At 35.0% G+C, this 23,483-nt stretch overlaps 2 protein-coding genes across 7 annotated transcripts in view; one reads left to right on the plus strand and one right to left on the minus strand.

Moving 5' to 3' along the window:
- LOC109033443 (modular serine protease) lies at nt 1-21,122 on the plus strand. 3 transcript variants are annotated; one of them, XM_019046061.2, is made up of 13 exons: nt 1-337; nt 4,215-4,296; nt 4,811-4,923; nt 5,358-5,544; nt 6,105-6,221; nt 7,155-7,295; nt 8,261-8,493; nt 9,762-9,986; nt 12,834-13,010; nt 16,471-16,595; nt 17,024-17,188; nt 17,937-18,096; nt 18,667-21,122. In XM_019046061.2, the coding sequence occupies exons 1-13, from the start codon at nt 289-291 to the stop codon at nt 18,834-18,836; spliced, it is 1,944 nt and encodes a 647-aa protein (XP_018901606.1). In that variant the 5' UTR covers nt 1-288; the 3' UTR covers nt 18,837-21,122. The 3 variants fall into 3 exon arrangements, with proteins under 3 accessions (XP_018901606.1, XP_018901607.1, XP_072155407.1); XM_019046062.2 differs by having other exon boundaries at nt 4-337; nt 4,811-4,930; nt 5,368-5,544; XM_072299306.1 differs by lacking the exon at nt 1-337 and having other exon boundaries at nt 5,368-5,544.
- The window catches only part of Sfxn2 (sideroflexin 2), a 13,243-nt gene continuing 10,047 nt past the window's right edge, over nt 20,288-23,483 (minus strand). For all 4 annotated transcript variants that reach the window (XM_072299312.1, XM_072299311.1, XM_072299313.1 and 1 more), the window contains exon 8: nt 20,288-23,310. In XM_072299312.1, the coding sequence (XP_072155413.1) occupies nt 23,199-23,310 (112 nt within the window). In that variant the 3' untranslated portion in view covers nt 20,288-23,198. The remainder of the gene's footprint in view (nt 23,311-23,483) is intronic.

Below are 23,483 nucleotides of genomic sequence, written 5' to 3' on the forward strand. Positions count from 1 at the left end.
TCGCGCGTCATCCGCGGATTGGGAATTTCGCTCCATGCCTCCATGTGACCGAGTCACACGCTCGCGGTGTCGCGGACTGGTTTGGGATCCCACCCAACTCCGACCATCCGAGTCTCTTCTCAACTTTTCCCAGTGTTCGCGAACCTGCCGGCCATGCCGGCCATCACACCTTCCAGCCTCTCCTCCCCGTGATGCGTTCGAAAACCAGACCATCTGCTCTTTCTTCCATTCACTTGTGATTAGTGCGTTTAGTTTTTATTTTTTTAGTGATTTTTCAGTACCAGTGCTATGATGAAGAGTAGCTTCATGCAGCTGCTGCTGGCGATCGTCTGCCTAGGTCAGTATCCGCTCTAGGAACTTTCATGGTCAGTGTCAGGTCCCCAACGGAGGTTGACGGGAATAATATCAGGTTCTGGGGAATCCCCACGTACCCCCACCCTCTCCTCTTCCACCCGTCCCATATAATTTAGTTCTTATCTAAAGAACACCCCCCCCCCCCTCCCGAAATCTATCATTTTTAATTCTGATTCTTTACAATGTCAGAAAGTGTACCGGGAAGCTGCCAAAAACCAAACTTTTACCACACACCGTAGGACCTAAAGGGAGCAGGCACAACAGCTCGATCACGTGAAATGAGGGATCCGAGGCCCTCGTGAGGACCGAGAACTATTCTGCCGTGCGAAGGAAAAACGCCGTATGTACATTCGATAGTTGCCAAATTTCCCCAGATTAGCATGTATTTTTTAGGAAAATTACTCATATTTTTTCTTGAAATTTTCAGGTATTTTAGATCAAAGTGTGAACAAAATCGTCTGAAAAATCCAGTAAATTCGGTTTTTCTTTAGGGGAATCTGGCAACGCCTGAAGTCGCATACAGCGTTTTTCCTTAGCACGGCAGTATGGGACGGGGGACCCCAGTAAGAATGCGACAAACTGAGGGATCTCTGCCAGTTTTCCTCCCGAAATTTTCGTTCTTACGATGTTTTAGTGGTGAACTACCTAGTTAAATGGTGATAAAGGGTTTTTTTTGCTTTGATCCTATGAGCTTTAAGGGGACTTATAAATTTTGGTTAAGAATGGGCGGAAGTCATTTTTTGGGGGAAGGTTTAGAATTTTCTGCACCCCTACTACACTCCCCTCCGTCCCTTCCTCAATAAGATGACAACATTTTCAGCAACATGTTCCTCCCAGAAATTTTATCCATCATGATTTTTCATTTTCCATTGATTAAGTTTTGAACTTGCGCAACTTGTTATGTAAAGAGGCTAACAAAAAGACGTAGTCTCTAAGCGGGGGAGGGGGGGGGGTCCCTGAGCTTGAGCGGGCAATTCGTTGAAAGGGAAAAGGGGGTCTTGTGCCCCGTGACGGCAATCAAAAATCGGTGTGAGGCGCCGATATTTTAAAAACTAGTTGAAAGTTTTGGTCAAAATCATCGGCAAAAATTTCCGTTTTCTACTTGAAAAGAGGGGTCTTCACCATAATGCGCAAGTAATTGCAGTATTACTATAATACTGGCGAATTCCACGTTCTTAATGAAATAATTCAGTTGAGAAAAAAGGCTTTGTTTCATGCCGAGGGGGTTTCCCATGCAGAAAAAAGTATCATGTATTGCTCGCAATTTCGGACGGGGAATCCCGATGTTCACGCGGAGCCAGAAATGGTCATTGGTGCTTGGCTATCAAATTCCAGACATACGTACTTGGATTTATACACGTAATCAACACTATTTCACGAATTTTTAATCGGGAATTGAGACAAATAAATGTCAATAGCCCCAGCAGCACACCGTAACGAAAATATCGAAAGAACTCTGCAATTTAAGCAATGGAATTGCAATTTTTTTACCGTGAAATTGAAAATTTTAACATAATTTGGTTCATGTATGCCGATTTTAAACAGTCAATATATTGATGGGTTTCATGTATAAGAAAGTCGAGCGTTTTGCAATGCAATGCAAAAAAAAAATTACTTACTTCAATTTTATTGCAATATTTCAATCAGATGATAGCCCCTTCAATTAGAGAATAGACAACGCACACATCACTCCAATACAATAGCAATAATTTTACCATGAAATTGCAATTTATTGCAATCTATGCCACTCGGGGGGGGGGGGGGGGGGTATAGGTATGCACTCTCAGCTAGCCATTGAGGGATTCCATGGAACGGGGACCACGGCCCTGGTAAAAAATTGGCGATAGGAGCTGCGTTTCAAAATACCATAGGAATTCTTATAGCCGGCTAAAGAAGGCAATAGAAAATCGTATAGCTGGCTGTAGAAAGCGGAGCAAATCATATAGCTGGGCTATACGAAGCTATAAAAAAAGTATACAGCCGGGCTATAGTTCCTATCGCCGGGCTTATCGACGGTGAAACTACCAAACCACGTATCTCGTTTGCGGTGTTTAAAAATCTACGCTCACATTTTATTTTTTTGAAGTAGAACAAATGAATATCATTCCTTGAAATTTTCACAGAATTTTCTCCGCACGAAGAGGAAAAATCACAGAAATTTTCGAGACTGGACATTAAGTAGATTTTCATTTAAAAAATAAAGTATGACAGGAAGTCTGCGACGTCGCAAACCGAGATACGTGGTTTCGTAGTTTCACCGTCGCTTTACACTTTATCGCCATCGGCTATAAAAGGCTATAAGAAATTGTGTAGAAATTCGTGCGCTTTAGAAATCATTAAGTTTGATACGGAACCACCATAATATTTACAAAACACACATTATATTTTCCTTTAATACATATTTTTTTTCATCAATTAAAATGAGAATAATCCATACAGGATGTGCAAACATTTTAAAATCATGGGTTGAAAAACGCTGACTCCGCGAGATTATATATTGGAGCCTAACACAGAGCGGAGCGGCGTGCTGTCAGAGTTAAGCTCGCTTTAGCGCCTACAAACCTAACAGGGATACTTCACGCATTGCGCAATGCTTGAAGTATCCCTGTTAGGTTTGTAGGCGCTTTTCGCGCTGGCTACCCGCCCGCCGCGCCGCAGCGTGCCACGGCGCTTGAAGCAACTATTTCACACCAGAGGTATTGCACAGTATCATACGAAATTGAAGGCGCTCCAACATATTAGGAATGGCAGACATCCTTCAAAAGTACGCAGCTTTCCGCGCAAAATAAATCAAGATACTACGGCCCAAAAATAGAGCGGTAGTCCAAAAACTCAATAAGTCCTAGCATCCGTTATTAGTAACATTTAGCATACACTTTATCGCCTGGCTGTTGCATAATCGCCATCGGCTATAAAAGGCTATAAGAAATTGTGCATCCGGCTATAGAAGCTATTGGAAATCTTACAGCCGGCTGTAGGTCTATGGTATTTTGGAACACAGACTCTACTGCCAATTTTAACGGGGGGGGGGGGGGGGAGGGGGGGGGGGCAAATCAATACTCTCCCCGGATCCCAATTCCGTAAAATTTTTCTCCCATCGAATCTCACTCATTGTGATGCCTATCTTTACGTTTTTATTACGTAACTGAGCTATTTTTTCGAGCCTTTTCCTCATCTGATATTCCAACTGAACCAGTGCAGCACAAGCGTTGTGTAAGTAATGTACGTCCTAATACCACTTTTTTTTTTGTGCGTCCAAGAGTCATCCAACGATTGATTATACAAACTAATCGAGTAAAATTCGTACACACTTGGACAGAAAAATATTTATTTGCTGAAATTAGGATTGTTGAACTCCCCTGTGAGATACCCATTTTAAAGCTCTTACAGCTTTTAGCGCGTAGACTCGACAAATTTCGTCGACGACCTGTGAGTCTGTGTGAACGGCGCGGCGTCGCCGCGCCGTGAGCGTACTGACCATCAAAACGCCTTCATTTTTTTGGGTATGCAACACAAACATCCCTTGAGCAGGAATAGTTGCATCCCAAAAAGTTAGGTCATGCGCGCTCATCGGTTCATGATAGGTCTCGCGGCTTCCTCTCAAATTAAGGCTAACATTTCCCGAGCAAAGGCCGTTTGCCACCGATAATATAACAGCTAAGGTCCTCTTTTTTTCTTCCTGTCGACGATTTTCAAAATTCTGTTGACATTTTTTGTGAAGACAATCTAATTCTCCCAGAAATATTACGGAAACATAGTATAAATATTACTTAATCCAGCTTATAATCTTCATTTCTCTCTTCATATTGTGCCTTCTTTCTCAAGCCCTTGACTCAATTTTTTTTTTTTTTTCCCCACAGAGAATTTCCAGTTAATTTCTACAACCTCCATTACACATTTAGTGACACAGCAAGACAGATTTAAGAGAGCGACATGCAACTCGTAAGTCTTTCCTTTTTCAAAACCTTTCTGCTCATGAATTTTTTTGTCTCAATATTTTTGATGATTCTTCTAAAACCCCATTTAATGGAGTAAAGGGGGGGGGGATCCCTTCGATTTAGTACATTGAAAACATATTTTGTCAACTCAAATCATAGAGGTAGCATAAGCACAATGTGGGGAAGCCTTAAAAGTATTTTATCACCATAAAGGGAGAGAGAGGACTTAAAGTAGTCCGTATTTTATAAATTGTCAATAATTTTATTTTAATCAGTATAGCAGTTTGAATTTCTTACCACAGTTTTATGCTTAATTAAATTATTAGTATTAACTTCTCAAACTGATTTACATATATTTGTAAAATGAAATATACATTTCGAATCTCGATTTTAGAGAATTTTTCAACGCAGAGCTTCTGAAGAAAAGGAAAAAAATCCCCTTTGTGTATAAAAGTGATTTTATTTGAAACCTTTTAATATTCTTCGAAACGATTTTTCATTTTCCATCAATTTTCCAGGTCCGAATTCAAGTGTAAGAACAATCAATGCATCAGTAAACATCTGCAGTGTGATGGGCGAGCTGACTGCAATGATAAGTCTGATGAAACCGCAGCCCTATGCTCAAACTTAGGTATAATGTAAGTCCCTGTCATTTTCCTAACCACCATCAGGAAGCAGTGTCTTTGAGCATGCACATTTTTTTGTACTTTGTCAACAGAGGTGCTTTTCCTGTCTTTAAATATAACTAACTCATTACCTATTATTTTCAAACTCCTTTGGAGAAAAATTCAAGGGATTGGATAAAAATGCAAGCAATTTATTTCTTTGAAATTTTGTAAGGTATACTCAAGTATGTAGGTATTCTGGAATGTTAATTCAGCAATTTTTTTTCCATTTTTGAGAGCTTTTTTGAGCTTGGGAGTTTAGGTTTTTTGCAGAATTTCACACAAGGTAATGCACTTAATTTGCAAATCTCTGTAGTATGCAAGAGATTAAGAACAAAGCATCTTTTCACTATTGAGTAAAAGATATGATGAAGATGAAAGTGGCGTAATATCAGTACAGTTGGTTTCAGATGCCCAGGATATGCATTTCAATGTGCCTATGGTGCATGTGTGGATGGTCACGCCAAATGCAACAAAGTCCAAGATTGTGTCGATAATTCGGATGAAACTTTAGATGAATGTAACAATGCAGATGTAACTACGAAGTCACCCACGACTTCTGCAAGACCTCCCAGTTCCTACTGCTTGTGAGTCCTACAATCATGATGCGTATTTTATTCTCAGAATTAATGGAAACTTTCTTAATAAAGTGCAGAATATTAGGTGCCTAATGTAAGTATCTAGGTATGATACTTTTTTGCAATATCTAGGTAATCTTTTGAAATTGTATGAATGAATTCTCTTCGAATGTAAAAGCTTATAATTCATGGTCTCAGTGGAAGGAAAGCTTTTTAGGAGTATTTTAGTCGGCATTCAGGCAACTGTGTTTCTGTGAAAAACTGTGAGCTTCCTCAATAATCAATAGACTTGATCCATACAAAATTAGGAGTATCTTTAATTGAAAGTTTGCCCAGTTCAATAAAGTGTTTTTTCAGGAAGGGCAGCAAAAGTGCTTAATTTGTTTTTTTTTTTCACCCTCTTTCATTCCTGATGGACATTTCCTAATACATGCTGTTCACAGAAACGCATTTAAACGTTCTAGAAATGGAGTTTTAAATTCGCCAAACTTATTTTAAGGCATTTAAATGCACCTGCAGTTTGCATTCTTGCATGCTAACATAACCGATCAGTTTTTCGTTTGATTTAGGAGCAACCAATTCAAGTGCAACTCAGGTCAATGTATAGCCAAATATCTTCTGTGTGATGGGAAACTTGACTGCAATGATGGCAGCGATGAAACATCTGCTATTTGTAAAGATATTCCGTAAGTAAATGTTTATTTTTCATTTTAATCATCTCAACTTATTGATTAGGAAGAGAAACCCTCAATCATTAACTGTCTTATGTCAGTGATGAAATATTTCAGGTAGCTCTAAACATTCAAATATAGTGTAATCTTACTCATCCGATCTTTGCATTATCTGGCAATTTTTCTATCAAGCACCGTCATTTTCACCAGATTTTTTGCCATTTTCATAATTTTGGCCCAAAATTTCCCGTATCACAGCGATTACTTATTTTCACACAACAACATCAAGCAAGCTATTTTACATTTTCTCACACTATTTCTTGTTGATTATGTATGCATCATAGATATATAAGTAGGTACATAATAGATGTTTAATAAGTTCAGAACTTGAGAGGGTGAATATACTTTAGATTATCCGATATTTTAACTAGTATCTAATGTCTCATCCTGCCTCTAATAGTGGAATATTTGAGATTTGTCTGTGCAAGCAGTATCAAAAATCTGTATTTATTGCCAGAAATGCCTAGGCCAAAAAAAAAAAACCCTTTGACGCTTCACTAATGAAATTGCTATAATGCTCCAAAAGTAATATTCATTGGTTGAGAGACAACACAATTGTCTCTTTATTATGTGAAGCAAAACCTTTAATTATTGCGCCATCGAATCTGAAAATAACCAAGATCAATCCCCCACAGTGAAGTGTAGAAATACTCGAGATAAATGGCCAAGACATTTTTTAACTTGGATGATTGGATCGTAAGTAGTCAGCCACTTTTTCTCCACCTCAGACTTTATTGAAATTGAGAACTAGTGATGTATTTTTTTTCATCTTTTGAATTACGGACTCAGAATAAGACTTTTTCCTTAAATTTTTTTTTTATTTAATTCTGTTTTTTTTTTGGCTTCATCACTATGCTCACAAGTGATTAGATACAATTTTTCCAACAGGTGCGGAAATGTCTTCTACCGTTGTAGTTATGGTGCTTGCGTGAGAAGTGATGCTAAATGCGATGGCATTAAGGATTGCAAAGATGGCTCAGATGAAACACCAGGGTTATGTGGTAATCGTCAACCGCCAATTTCGCCCGTGTGAGTAAAAAATTATTATTTTTTAACCAGCTCTTAGTTACCAAAATATCAAACGAAGGTAAAATTGATGCAGCGGTGAAATGGATAGATTTGAGCAGAACCAACGTAAATGCATTCCATGCTGCCTAATTTCCACATCTGTTTTATTCTTCTTATAAAGAACCAAATGACATAACAACTTGAAACTTTTTGTGAATTTTCTATGGACTGTGAAAAATATGTTCACAAAATTAAAGTCAAAATTTTGATTAATTTTCTGTTGGAAAAGAAAATACAAAAGGGAATTGAAGGACATCTGATGTAGCTTGGCCAATTTTGGTTAAATCCGTCCAAACGGATATGAATTGACTTGTCCTGTATTGAAACAACGGTGTTTATTTTAAGAAAAATCCAAGTAAATAGCCCTAATAATTTAACGAAAAACAAGCACAAAATGAATAGCCCAGGTATTTTGTACATATTTTAGCCTTGATTGGCCATTTATGTTTGTTTTTTTGTTGTAAATTAAAAATATATAGCGATGCACACTATATTATCAGTATACATAAGTAAGTATGTTGCGATGTCAAGTACCTAATTTTAATAGGTAGCGCTTTAACTTTATTGTGAGTTTTGCAGATATAGGTTCATGCTCAGCAATAATGAAGGTAATACGAAAAATCAAAATGAAAATATGACTTTTTTAAAAAAAAAAAAAAAAAAAAAAAAAAAATGAAATTAATTGAACTTGGTTTTTTTCTTGGCAGGAGATCTTTTAAATTTCCCTGTCCTTATTTGTTTAATCCTGTCTCATTAAAATTATATTTCCCCTTCCTTAAATTGTTTCAATTTTAAGAAAGAAAATTTTATAAATCAACTTAAACCCACCTCTTGTAAATTCTGCAGAATCCTCGTGAAGGTTCTATCACGAATGTCCAATATACTCAATTCAGTAACAACTATGATATATATTCTCTGCCTTTTAGGAAAGATGGGTGTAAGGTTCCACCTCCCTTGCCTGGTGGTCAGTTCATTTCAGGTGACTGTGCATTATCAGACACAAGTCCAAGTTGTATTGCACAAACAGATGCTATGCTGCCTGTTGGGGCAGAGCTGAGTTTACGCTGCATCGAAGGATACTCTCTCAACGGTATTACAAATGTTATATCTTGCGGAGCTAGTCGTCGTTGGAACCCAGCTGTCTTACCATCTTGTAAAAGTAAGAAATATTTGCGATAATTACTTTTGACTAAACATTAATTGGAAACAAGTTAGGGTAAAAGTTGAAAAGCTCTGTTTTCATTTTTTGTCCTTACCTTTTTAAGAGCTTTGGGTGCTTCATAGCTCACTGAAGAAGACCCTTCTGTTTTCTTTTTGTTTTTTTTTAAGAAAACCAATCTAAACATCTATTTTGAATTTTCTGTGAGCATTTTTGAATGATTGAAGTGAATTTACTGGAAATTTTTAGAAAACTTAGTCAATTCCCACACTCAAAAAATGAACATAAGTGGAGATATGCAACGTTGAAATCAGAGATGTACATTTTATTAACTTAGGCTGTTAATGTAGAGAACTGAGAGTACAAAATGGTAAAATATCCTTAAATCAGAAATTTAGGTGAGTTAATGTACAACTGAAATCACAAAAAAGTAAGTAGAATAAAATTAGTTAAGCATATAAGACATGCGTAAACTCTTTGAATACTAATGAGGATTCTTGTTCAAACTGTAAAACTCATTTGTTTAGTTCCTGTCGCATCCATGCAACGTTCTAAGTTTTTCATCCATCCTTTTCTTACACACTTCTTCCATCTCTCTCTTAAATTCTCAGTCTTCAACTTTTCGAGCCTCACTCCGATTTTTACATCCTATCAGCAGATTCATCTAATTCATCTAATAATTAATCTAATCTTTGTAACGGCAGGCTGATGCAATGTGAACCGTTATTTGCTCATGCTCTTCCACGCCTCGTAAGGGCTGGAGAGATTTCTGTAACTTACTTCGATTCCTACCATCCTAGCGTAAGCCTCGTGCTAACTTCTTTTCGCTCAATCAAAGTCATAAGTCAAATCGTATTGTTAGTAGTTCTGAATAAAGCGTCCGGTTTTCCATCCAACGAAATTCGACTCATCTGTTTATCCTATTCTGCTCTCCCACAATTTAATAATTTTTCGTGCGTGTTAAGTTGGACTCTTAAGCGTTTCAGTCCGTTTAACACCCAGCACCAACCCTTAACGCGACATGGTGCCAAAACCCAGTCTGTGACCCTTAACGCGACAGTTCCTTTTTATTGAACCTTAATAATAAGGAGCTAAACTGAGCACTTAAAAACAAATCTTCTCTCCAAAAGAAATTTTAAAAAACCTGCATGAGGAGGAGATTCATGATAAGTAAATCATCACTCAACCTTCTTGACTCCTTTTATAGACTTTCAAATCTTGTATTTAAGATGATAAAAGTTTATCTAAATTTTACCCTTTGTTTCCAGGAACATGCAAGCCTCTGGTTTCGCCAAACCTACTTATTGAGTGTACTCTAACTGAAGTCATCAATGGGCGCCGTTCAACGAAAAACGTACCATGTGATGAGCCGATGTTTGAGGGTACAAAAGCTGTCGTCAAGTGTCCCTCATATTTCAAACAAAGAGAAGACAGCGTTTTGATCTGCCTAAAGTCAGGCCAATGGGATGGAGAGCTGATTGAATGCACACCACGTACTGACGATTTCTTAATTTTTCTTTTTAGACCGATCAATCTCTGATCCTTGACATTTGCATTTTTAGCTGTTTACAACTTTAAATTGAATATCCATGAGATCTTTGATAATAATTGTACCAAGTATCTTTTATATCAATCTGATATGTAATGAAGTCAGGCAAAAGGGCATGTAAGGTGGAAATTCAAATGATTCAGCACATCAAAAAAACTGATGTAGGGTCAAAGGTGTGGATTTTCAATTTTAGATGCTGAACGTCCTTTAATCTCATAAGAACACTAGGTTAAAATTTCAAACCATAACTTACATCATTTGTGATACAGATGATAGAAGGGTCAGTCTGTCAAATCTTGATTATTCTTTGCACCAAGCAATGCAGAACTGACCCTTTGAAACTTTAGTCCAGTTATTGTATTTTATTCCTTTTTCACTTCAAGGGCCTTTTTGCTTGACTCCATCTCATACAAAGGTGACGATGAGGATAGCCAGTATACCGTTCTTAATTCGACATCAGTACACAATGAAGTCCAACTGTGCAGTCTATTTTATTGTTCTACTGCACATAGGATTCTAAAGCCTTCTGGCCTCTTCGTTGATAAAGCGATACATAAATTGTAAGATTTTTGCAGCATATTGGCTATTTTTGTTTCATTTTTCGTATTAATTAATATGTTGCTATCTGCACTGTGGTCAGTTTCAAATTAATGCTTGTTCAGCTGGCTGTATACAAAGATGTTAGAAGTCACTCTATACTTCAAATTTAATGCTTCTTAATACATGCATATATTCATAGGTACATTGTGTTTGCATTATTTTGAGGTGATTACTTTTTTGCACTTTTTAGTTGCTAAATTTATATTTAGTGCAATTTTAAATGCCACATTCGCCCAAATATTTTTGACAAATCCTAGTTATACATACAGTTATCCTACTGACTAATTTTTCATTTTGATTTTTGAAACAAGATAGTGTTTTCTCTTACTTGACTCTATCAAACACAGTCGTAATAAATATTTTAACTTCTTTTCATAATTGGAATATACATGGGTAGCTTTCAATGGCTAGAAAGATTTCATAATATTTTCCATGTATTGTAAAAGATCCCAACCCAAATGAATTTTATTTTTCTGATATAATCCAAAATTTATACTGAATTTAACCAAATAAACTGGAAGAAAAAGTAATGTAAATCATTCGAAAAAACTAAAACTTAAATATTAGCACTATTTGATATTGAAATTGAAAGTCTAATAAGAAATACGAATGCCCATCATCATTAAACCAGATCATCCTTTTCAAATGTAATAAAATGAACTTTATTAGATGAAGCACCATCAAAACGCCTCTATTTGCTGGTCAATATTCATATTTGCAAAACTTAACCCATTTCCTTTTTAATATTATTCATCTTCTTTATCAAGATCAAATCCTGGAGAGACTGATCTTAGCCTAATGGATACTCATATTCTATCCTAATTTTAAAATATTCATTGTTTTTTATCTTCCTTATTTTTCTTCTTTTTCCTCTGTATCTTTTCCTCTTCCCATTGCTGTTCATTTTCTGTGTCTCAAAAGGCTCAAAAGGATCATCCTTTTCAGATGTAATAAAATGAACTTTATTAGATGAAGCACCATCAAAACGTCTCTATTTGCTGGTCAATATTCATATTTGCAAAACTTAACCTGTTTCCTTCTTAATGTTATTCATCTTCTTTATCAAGATCAAATCCTGGAGAGACTGATCTTAGCCTAATGGATACTCATATTCTATCCTAAGTTTAAAATATTCATTGTTTTTTATCTTCCTTATTCTTCCTCTTTTTCCTCTGTATCTTTTCCTCCTCTCATCGTTGTTCATTTTCTGTGTCTCAAAAGGCTCAAAAGGATCATCCTTTTCAGATGTAATAAAATGAACTTTATTAGATGAAGCACCATCAAAACGCCTCTATTTGCTGGTCAATATTCATATTTGCAAAACTTCACCCATTTCCTTCTTAATATTATTCATCCTCTTTATCAAGATCAAATCCTGGAGAGACTGATCTTAGCCTAATGGATACTCATATTCTATCCTAATTTTAAAATATTCATTGTTTTTTATCTTCCTTATTCTTCCTCTTTTTCCTCTGTATCTTTTCCTCCTCTCATCGTTGTTCATTTTCTGTGTCTCAAAAGGCTCAAAAGGATCATCCTTTTCAGATGTAATAAAATGAACTTTATTAGATGAAGCACCATCAAAACGCCTCTATTTGCTGGTCAATATTCATATTTGCAAAACTTCACCCATTTCCTTCTTAATATTATTCATCCTCTTTATCAAGATCAAATCCTGGAGAGACTGATCTTAGCCTAATGGATACTCATATTCTATCCTAATTTTAAAATATTCATTGTTTTTTATCTTCCTTATTCTTCCTCTTTTTCCTCTGTATCTTTTCCTCCTCCCATCGTTGTTCATTTTCTTTGTCTCAAAAGGCATGTTGAATTTCTTTGATAAGCCTGGTAAACAAATCGTAACTCACCACAGCAAGAATTAAAAGACACTCATGAGGCGGACCAAATTTATATACTTCTATGTATAATTTTAAACCGAGTACTTGGGAGATAAAAGTCCATAAGTAACCAAAATATCTGATTCTGAAGAGTGTTTTCCCTTCTATTTTCTCACACAAAAATGAACAACCTAGCTCAGTACTTATTAAGTTGGCCTATCTTGTCTCATGATCTAAAGGCGTAAGAGACTTACAAATGTAAGCAAATGAGGAATGTAGATATATCGCCGCATCCTATCTGAGATTAATTCTAAAATATTGATTCATGCTCACAGTTTTGTTTCAATTTTCAGTGTGTGGGTATAGAGACCAGAGTTTGACTCCAACGATCATCAACGGAAAGAATGCATCTCAAGTAGACTATCCATGGCACGTTGGAATTTATTGGATCGAGCCTCAGCCAGACGGAAGCCTAAAATACGAGTACAAATGTGGAGGATCTCTTATATCCCCGTCTTCTGTGTTAACTGGTAAATCATGTTTTCACTGACTACGTATATTAGTAAGGTTGATACAATTTGGAGTAACTTAGTATGGCATCCAAGAAGTGGTTGCAAATCAAGATTGAGTCTGCAAATTGAAATTTCGTTTGTCTCATGTTTTCAATCATAAATCATAAATTCTTATCTCTCAGGTTTCCTTGAAGAAATTGTGAAAAAAAATAATTGGAAAATCAAGTAATTGCAACAACAGCATGGCATCTAAGTGGTGAAAGCGATTACCGACAAGGAAATACTTTCATTTTCAGTATAAGGTGGATCAAAAAAAAATTTTTTTGGGAATGGTTTGGTGTAGCTTTTGGAAAGCATTTAGTGTCCTAAATTTCTATTATTTATGTGAACTGTCTCTTGCATTTCCGTTTGCCTTTCACTCTCCTCTTTGGTTCTTCTTTTCAGCTCTTCTTTCTCTATTTCTCCTATTCGCTTATTGAAAAATTAGGAACGCATTTTGGCATGAGTGTTGTTTCCAACTCCTACATTATCTCAGACTTGTCTTGCTGTATTCTGTCTTACATTCTTTGTCTTTTTGTCTATAGCTGTACTTTTCTGTGAAAAGAATGTAGTATTTTGCTTTTTAAGACATTATTAAACTTCTAATATCTAATTATGCATGTTTTATTTTTTTTTTTTTCAAAATTTCTAAATCTGTAGTAGACAATTTTTATTAATACCTCTTATCAAGAAACCTGAAGTCATTTTTGAAGGTGCCAATAAGAAAATTTGCCAGTCATTAAACTCAGTATTCAATACACTTTTTCATTACAGGGAGCCTGACTCTGGTGCTGTATCAAACCAAATTAAATTTTGTAGACAGCACTTCAAAATCATTTTAACCAAAAACAATTACGTACATTATTTTTTAAAGTTAATTTGAAAAAAATGAGTGATAAAAAAATGTAAAATAGTTTTTTTTTGTTGAAGTTGATGGGTTGTTAGTTGGACGGTCAAGAAGAAAAAGAAAGAAAAAATAAAGAAAAGGGTAACAAAGGCTATGACGCAGTAAAGACCTAGCAGAGAGGTATATTCCCTTGTCAATTAGGAAAATAAAAATAAAAAGATGGAATCATTGTAAACTTGGATCCCCTTTTTGAGAAAACAGATGATAGGATGATAGAATTAACCTCTAAAATTCCTCTTAAATATTTATGAAATCACAAAGTAGTTCATTTGTATTCACGCTTACTCGTTTTTACTAAGGCTGGTAACTAATCTGTGCTTCACATAGAACGTATTTTAATTTATTTAAGTTAATTCAGATTATTCATGCCAACTTATCCCTATTCAATCAGAATTATTGGTGTTTTTTTACCCTCATTTTTTTCATATCAATTAGAGTGAAAACTATTGACAGATTAACAAAATAATTTGTGTCTACTTTGATCAAATTTTGATTTTCAAGCTTTGAAATTTTCCCTTGATTTTATCCATTTTCAATTTTTGCTCTCTTAATATTTTTTACGTCAAGAACATAGTTTCTTTAGCTCAGCACGTCAACCGTGCAATTTAAAGTTGCATTTGCAAATTCATGATGCATTTTAGTAAGCACATTATAATGCATCTTGTACTCAGAATTGCTCGATCCGACTATCATGCAAAATATAAAAACAAGTCATGAATTGTTGTGTCATTTGATCTGAAAGTGGATCCTCCGCAGCCATGAATTTCATATCATGAGCCACAAGTTTATGGAGTTTTACACCGCCAACTTTCTAAAATTTATGTTTTTAAAAAATCATATGAAAAGGATTCCGACCATTTACTGATAGATTCCATCTGAAAATTCCACTTGAAAATATTTTTTGATAAAAGGAAACACACCTTTGCCAAAATAGTCATGAGTAAGTTGATTAGAAAAGAAAAAAACTTTTTAAAACAGATATTTTAACTATACTTACCAATCAATTTGTCTCCATCACAAGGTGACTCTTCAGGTGTTTTGGGTTAAAAAAATCATCTAAGACATTAATTTTTGGCAAACATGTTTTCTTGTCAAGATTGCAGCCCAAAATTTTTCAAAATTCTAAGATGAAGGCTGCAAAAGCATACAATCAAATGTTCATTTGTCCCTTTTTAACAACTATATAAAAAAAACCTTGGATCAGAGTTTTTAGAATGTAGCAATAGCATTTTTTGATCGGTTAACTCAAGATTAAGTAAATTAAAGGATAGTTCACATAATACAGTGAAGATTTCGAAATTTTAGTCTGGCAGATGTAGTTTTGTTTCAAGTGCCGATTATATTCTAGTGGTCTGAAGTTTTTATTTTTGCAATTCAAGGTTTCCTCTCTACCCATCAGTTTGATCTTTTTTGACTCATCTTTGACTTCACATAATTGAGGAGAGGAAGAGTCAACATTTAAACGAATTCAATAATATCACGAAAAAAATATTTTACGTTTAGTTTGAGTTCACAAGATTCAGTTACGAACAATTTGAAGGGAAACCTTTTAGCACAATTTGATGTCTAATACTAATTTTTTCATGGGTGCGAGCTAGATTTAAAAAATGTCAACTGTTCCCGAGTTTTTAAGTTTTTAAAAGTACTCGATACATCTGAGTGGACAAATATGCTGTCTTGTAGAGACTTGCCTAACCCCTGCTGTACTCGAAACTTAAGCGTCACTGCAAGGCTTTGAACTTCTTAAGGTTCTGCATTTATGTCTCTGCCTCAAATATGAGGTAGGGTCAAAGTAGTGGAGCTGAACATTCTCATTGTTCATTACCTCTCATAGTATGCCAGCGCTCAGACTAAAGTGTACAGAGTCTTCCCTAATTTTTTACTTTGACTTCTTTCTGTACTGTAATACTTTCTATAAGGGACACTTCTTTCACAGAACTTTTGTCATGTTTTTAAAGAAACTGAAATTAAATTATGTAATTCTATATCAGAAATTCCTGTTACTTCAATTTTTTGGGCAAATCTCTCAAAAAACAGTCAATATATCCATTCTCCAATTTAGGAGGCTTCTTGAGGACAGGCTCAAGAAACGTGGGTAAGTTTGCTTGTACAATCAACCTCCGTGGTCTCAGGTGCACCGTTGCTTGTCCAAGTAGCGTCCGCTGAGAGAAACGAGCACAACCGCGCCATTATGGGGCTTTATTCCAGAGTCCTCAATGTTTGCAACCACCTCAATATGTTAATCTATTAAGACCTGCCCCTGGATTTTTGAAATGTTATTGAATAACAGTGATCAATATATTGCCCTCGTAAGATGGGGATTTATCAATCAAGATTATTCGATAATAATTCAAGAATCATCCATTACAGTTTCTGCACCAGTTGGGTATCAACTGGTGCCCAGTGCCAATGGATGGCCCTTTTCAATAATATATCACTTGTTGAAAAAGCGACAAGGATCTCTCTCGACGGTTCATCTATCTCTGATATCAGTTATCAAAGTTATTTAGAGCAATATTTTTTTTATTACAGCTGCCCACTGTGGATTTAATGATCAACTTAGTGAGTGGACCCCTGCCGCGGATATGGTAATAGCTTTAGGAAAACAAAAATTAACTTGGGAAAAGAACGACGAAGACAGGACTCAGAGATTTTCCGTAAGTAGATATTTGAGCTTTTGCTTTGATTTAATTTGGTTTCCCTTTTTCATTCGTTTAAGATGGTGAACAATGAATAAAGTTTTTGAGGAGGTTCAAAGATTTATTAAGACTGGCAGCACTTAGAAAAAAGATTGCAGTATTAAATTTGTCCTCAGTCTATGATGTTCAAGGGTGATTGAATAAGCAAGTCTAGCAATTGCCAAGATACGCCGCTAAAAGCTGTACCTGCACCCTTGTATGCTTGTAAAACAGTCCCATAGTCCTAAATTGAAGAAAATTCATCATTTGTTAGAATTTAATGAGTGTCATGGAAGGGAACCAGTTGAGTTCAGAGGATTATGCTTGGAATACCACACTAAGTTGAAGATACAGAGTCTTTTGTTTCGTGTTTTTTCACTTCATGGCAATTTTAATCTCTGTTTCAGGTTTTAGAATTTCTGAAACCAAGCGAGTACGCCGGACGAGACGGTTTGTATAGTTGGGATGTTGCAATCATCGTTTTAAGCAATCCAGTGAAATTGACATTGTACGTTTTTCCCGTTTGCCTCAATTTTTTGCCCAACCGTTTTGGTAACAGCGCAGTAGGAAAGGTAAGTAAGTTTTAATTCCCTGTAAAATTCAATTACTGTCACATACATTTCAGAAATGTGGCTTTTACGTTTATGTATGCAGCAAGAGTTAGGTGTCAAAAAACCACACAAGCCTCTCCACTGTATGAGTGGATTTCAGCTACTGGGATGAGGCGAGTTTTCAATGTTTCAATATTATTTTATTCCAGCGTATGATCTTTTATTTTCTTGCACAAGACTTCATCTAATATTAAATACATCATGAAGGATGCGGTCAGACAGATAGTCTTAAACATTTTTGAACTGAAAAGTCTCTTTGCCTACTGAGAGGCATTATTCACATCTTTTCGCAAATTGGAATAACTCTGAGGCAACATATAGCTTTTTGGCCTGTGAATGACTCTTGATTTCAAATGTTGTATGCCCAGTAATAGGACCTAAAATAATGGTAAAAAAGCAACAGTAGCCAAATTGCACCAAAGCAAAGAATGAATTAAGTTTTTTTCTGTCAGTTCAATGACATAGATTGTTTTAATTTGCAGCGGCTTAATATGTAGAGCCAGTGTGGAGACCAATGATTAAAGTTGTAAGTATAGACACTAGTCCACTTTGTCGCTGATATTATAGCTTTCTCAACAGATTATATTTTTTAGTGTCACACACTTACATCATCACTCCAACAACTTGATGGTATTTATCGGGTAAAATGAACATCTTCAGAATTTTTGGGTTGAGTTTTTCCCACTAATATTATTGCTTTTATTTTTAGGTACCAGGATGGGGTAGCACAGGAACAGCGGATACAAGTGAAAATTTACTTTATGCAGAAATCCCTCACATGAATACTAATCAGTGCAGATCTATGTTGAGTAATGAGGAAAAACGTTTTCTAACGTTCGACAAATTTTGTGGTGGCTATTCTAGACCAGGTACCTCCTACGTAACTGTTTATTTCAATTTTATTTTGCTTCAATCTAATTTTTAGTAACCAAGAAACAGTTCACGTTAGACACAGATAAAAGTTTATTTTTGACATTCCTTTGGTTTCAATTTATTCATATGTATTTTAATTAATCCAATCAACCAACAGACTCTCCTTTTTTTTATGCGTTTTATTTATTTACTTATTTTATCGATTTATTTATTTAGGTACATCCATATGATGAATGCAGGCTATGAAAGAACTTTTCACTCGGTGAATATTTTAAAATCACGGTGTAGTGAGAGCTTTTAATTTTTTTAAGTATGTTTTTTCCAAACTTAAAAAGTCCCTCTACATTGTCATTGAAAAGAATATTCCTTGCATAAAAATGATCCTATTGTTCCATTCTTCTGAAATTTACTTTAAAATCATATGTGTACAGTGGTGGAGCACAATGTTTTAGAATCGAGGTTTGAAATGATTGGGCTACTAAAAATAACTTGAAGTGCTGCAGAGGGATGCTGCCAACTAAAAATTTTCTCAGGCCAGAAAACTTACAGAATAACAATTGTTTCAGGTCCTCAAACTCGCAAAGGTGACAGTGGAGGTGGTCTTATCTACAAAGATGGTAGAACAAATTTTGTCGTTGGAATTGTGAGCACAACAGTCAGCAAGCCTAATTTCTGGGTTTCTTTTTACACAAATGTCAGTTACCATAGTGACTGGATTCAAGCCAACATGAAGTAGTGAGTCAATGACATTGACATTGCTTAATGGGCGTATTTTCATGTTAGGAACAATCTATTTAAATCGTTTCACCTATGTAACTCTTGACTCATTTGAAAACCATTGGCAGAAAGTCTGGAATGATAATTCTGGCTTATTTTTGTTTTCCCGCCACAGTCTTTGTTAAGTACTCATGCACTTATTGTAACAGAGCATGAAGCCACATGGTCCAAAAAGTTGTATGACCACATCTGGTATGAAATGTGAAGGAGTTACTTCTTTCTGTTCTAATGAATTACTGTATTAGCCAAATATTATTTTCAAAAGGCACAGGTAACTGGTAGATCTCGATTGAAGGCGTTTTGACTGTTACCCCTGTGATTATTTGACTTTCTGCGATTTTTGAAACCAATAGTCGTACATATTTGTCTATTTATTTATTTTTTGGTCTTCATAAATTTTGACATCCTTAAAGGTAAAGTCATGAAAGACTCAAGGTAGAGACCGCTGTGCTGCAGGCTGCAGTATATTGCAGTTGTGAGGTCTAGGAAATTAAAGCTTCATGATTTTGACTTTAGACCTAACTCTGGATAGAACGCCTCTAGTACCTGTTGAAGCACTTCTTTCAGACATGGATCACTGTCTGTAATTTGTTGACAGTTGCTGTTTTTGACAAATAAAGAAAAAAGCTTTTTACGATCAAATTGTCTTCTCTAGTCAATACTTAAGAATATTTTTATGCAGTGAGGTTAAAGTAAATAATTGTTTAGATCTTACCATCTATTAAGCCTTTTCATGAGGCAGCTACTTTAGGCAATTTAGTTTTAAATTTTGTTACACAAGAAAGAAAATCATGTTTCTCTCGAGATGATGGGCCTAGCACCTTGACTGTCCTGTGTTCATTAAAAACTAAGTTAAATCCTGTTAGAAGAGTAGAAGGTGAGTCTAAGTCAGTATTTTTATGTCTAGAGTTGGTACTGATTCCAGGGTAACACTTTTTTCATCACGTGTTCGCAATTATTCTTAACAAGCCCGCCCTTTCATCTAAATTTAATCACCACATGATTAAGCTAGATTCTGACCTAGAGCAACATTAGAGAGGGACCCAATACATTGGTCAACATTAAAGAATGGGACAGACGCCAGAGTGTTCTCTTGGCTCTGTCATTTTTTCACTTTCTCATAATTTAAGGTCACAAAAAGAAAAATATTGAACTACTTTATGCAGGTAAGATGCAGCCTCAGACCCACTAACATATCGATCTGAGACTCAACAATATGTAGAAACTATCCAGTGTTCATGAAACTGACTTGGTCACAGAGACTATTTCTGGAACACTCATTTACTCGCAATTGACGATCAATAGATTTGTTAAATCCATCAAAATACTTAAACCCCATTTAAATTTATTCTTTTTTTTTTCTTTTTTTTTTAGACCTGAAGGAAGTTAAATAAAGGGGATAGGAGGAGATTCAATTAGTGAATTTTTAATTTATAAAAACCAACAAGTGTTATTTATTGATCCAGATTGATTAACAAAATTACAGTTTTTTTGAAGTTTGTAACTTCAGATTCTTCTTTAGCTCATGATAACAACAATCAGGGCTCATCAAAGGTACAAAAAATAAAGTTAATGGTACAGGTACCAAAATTGAAAAATTGAAATTCATAACATCCCTCATCCAAGGAGACCTTAAATGCTTCCTCCTTGCGGCCTTTTTTGAAAAAAATTATTCTTTCTGATTTTATATGTGTTCATAAGGAGAGACCTGTCATTCTTTGGCCCAGTGATTGCTGTTGAATCAAGGAGATGGTCGCTTAACCTTGGGACATGGTAGCGGCCATCACATGAAAAGGCTTAAAACGTTTTGAAATTCAACTCCTCAATTACAATTGGTTTTTGAAACAGGAAAAAAGAGGTAAAATTCAGGCAAATTAGTGCATTGAAAGGTACTTAAAGAATAACGTGCATGTTCTTGGAACTACTAAAAATAAAATTAAGAAATAAAAAGTAATTATACAGACTAAAAGCTTATTTTGAACATTAAAAATATACTATAAAAGCAGAATTGGTTTTTGACAACGCTCCACTCATCACTGGTACTCATTACTTTACTTCCTTCCTCTTAATTGAAAAAATAATAATTTTAACTTCGCTCATTTTTTTTATTTGTGCCTAGAACATCTTTTTATTGACTTTCTTGTTGATTTCATGTTTGACCAAGTGATTTTCATTTACTGTGATCCTGTTTGCAGATTATACGATTTTTTACGTCTTAACTAATTAAAAGTGTAATAAATTTCTACTTTCAAGTTATTTCACAATCCCTTCATTACCATTTTTTAAACAATATTTTTGTATAATTAATTATTCTGTAAAATTTTCTGAACTGCCGCCTACATGAACCCAAAATCTCAATTTCACATATTTTAAGGGGGAAATTCTTTACATCTCATTCGATACCATTAAACCAAATATCCCCAAAAAACCATTATCTGAAAACCTCATAACTGGAATGGTCAAAAGCATGACTTGGTAAAAACGAAAAAAAAAAAAAAAAAAAAAAAAAAAAAAAAAAAAAACATGGTCACCCATGCAAAAACAAAACCAAGGAACTTGCTATCCATTCAAACATTACTGAAAGGGAGAAAGAACTGCGGGGGAAAATATAAAAATTCTGAGATTTCATGAGGGGAATTAATAGGTTGATTGAAGGTCCAATCATACATTTTTTGGGACAAAATAAAAAAATGGAATGATTGTATTTTATCTTGTCTAAAAAAGTTATTATTTCCGCGTGGTGCTTATAAAATATATATCTGTAGCTCAGATCATAACATAGAAATAGGAAACTCTTTTCTGCTGTTTATCATAAATCAATTTTTTTAACGCCCTGAATCACTTACATCTACCTTTATCCTAGAAAATATTAAAGAGAAAACTGAGCCTTCCTGTTCAAAAGTTCAGTAGAACTATCAAGAATTTGAGATGCTACAAAGAAAGCGTCTTAGAGAACTACTGACTAGTTAAAAAATAAACTTATTTAGAACTAACTCAAAAGTCATCTAAAAAGATTGATTCAGTGATTCTACCTGAGAACTTTCAAAATTATTCGGCAATTCTTAAGTAGTTGCCTCATGAAAAAAGAATTTAATTTTGCAGGTCGAAAAGAAAATAAGTCTTGAAGAGAATTAAAATTATTGTCAAAGACAATGCTGAGACTTAGAATTACAAAACATCAATGACTAGTTTCAAACAACGAAAGAGCTATAGGTAAAAAAGTGAAGAAATTGGAAAGAAATGCTCTTAACTTCAGTTACTACAGATTGAAAGAAACAGATTTCTAGGAGGAGCGAGATTACTCGCAAAGAGGGTCATTTCAAATGTGACGGTTGCACGGGTGCGCAATGCAATGGCCACACATATCCCCTCAAGGATACAAATGCATGCTGTGAACCGTCAAACAAACAATACTAACAATGAGTAACTGTCTTGTAGATTCTTTAGGTCTTTTTGGATTTAGGAAAAACAACAGCTTGAGTGAGAAAAAGAAAAGTTATACAGAATCAGTCAAACCACAAAACTGAGAAAATAGATTGTAAATTTAGAACTTACATATTATACAGATTAATATTCATTATTGAGAGACAGGTGGGTGTAGAAAATATCACGAGGGAGTAAGAAACAGATAATTCACCAGAGCTAATATTGCTAGAACTAAATTGCTTCAAAAATGAGCTTCAGGGTGCATTCATAACAGAATCATGAGTGTAAAATTAAGATCAGAAATACACTTGATCACCAGCTACACAATATTAAAGCGAGTCCTAAAATATAGGCTCAATAATAAAAGGCCTTCTACCAACGGAAGGACGTTGAAGATGGACTTAATTTTAACACTCGAAAAACAGCAAACAGCTAAATGTAAGATTGATGATGTTGAGCAGTTTTTTTTCTGTTTTACCTTTTTTTTCCCTACGTGAATAAGGACCTTATGAATTTATTGATCACAAATGAAACCTGGCCATTTGATCTATGTTCCAAACTTCAGAATGTTGACATTGTCTCAATGAAGGGGAAATAAGTGTTGATAGTGTCAGGACGAGAATGAAATGAATGAGAGGAACAGAAACCATTCACACAATTTTTTTCAGTAAGAAGAGGCTGTAAAAGGATTGCTTATAAATTAGAGGTATGACGGGGGACCATTTTTCAAACTTGGAAGGCAGACAAACAAAAACTCAATAAAAACAAAGAGGGAACTTAAAAAGGCGAAGTCAACAAAACTTTTAAAAAATATGAAAAAAAATTTAAAAAAGTACACTGATTAGATCATTAGCTTCTAACTATTTTCATTCTAGGGAAAAACTTAACTAGGTTCTTAGAGACCTTTGTTGAAGTACACTTTGCTTGGAAGTTCGCCTTTGGTATTCTTCTTGATCTCTTCGTAGGCAGCTGAGTCCAATGTTTTTAGAGTATTAATACTGATGGAACTGTAAAGTTTAAAAGTTTAAATTAAAAAATCGTTTGAAACAGCTTACAGACTAAAGTCTGCGACATGAAAAGTGAACTGCATTTTACAAAAAGGAAGCGAAAGCATCCCAACGTTGCTAGGATTATGTAACTCACATTCTTTGCAATAAAATGACTGAAATTATGCAAAATA

The sequence above is a fragment of the Bemisia tabaci genome, chromosome 4, assembly GCF_918797505.1.
Source record: "Bemisia tabaci chromosome 4, PGI_BMITA_v3".
Lineage (NCBI taxonomy): Eukaryota > Metazoa > Arthropoda > Insecta > Hemiptera > Aleyrodidae > Bemisia > Bemisia tabaci.

What these genes read in the sequence shown, in the direction of transcription:
- LOC109033443 (XM_019046061.2), top strand. Translation starts at nt 289, where the DNA reads ATGATGAAGAGTAGCTTCATGCAGCTGCTGCTGGCGATCGTCTGCCTA. An exon ending in CAACCGCCAATTTCGCCCGT is followed by an intron (nt 7,296 to 8,260) that starts GTGAGTAAAAAA and finishes TCTGCCTTTTAG; the next exon opens with GAAAGATGGGTGTAAGGTTC. An exon ending in GTAACAGCGCAGTAGGAAAG is followed by an intron (nt 17,189 to 17,936) that starts GTAAGTAAGTTT and finishes TTTTATTTTTAG; the next exon opens with GTACCAGGATGGGGTAGCAC.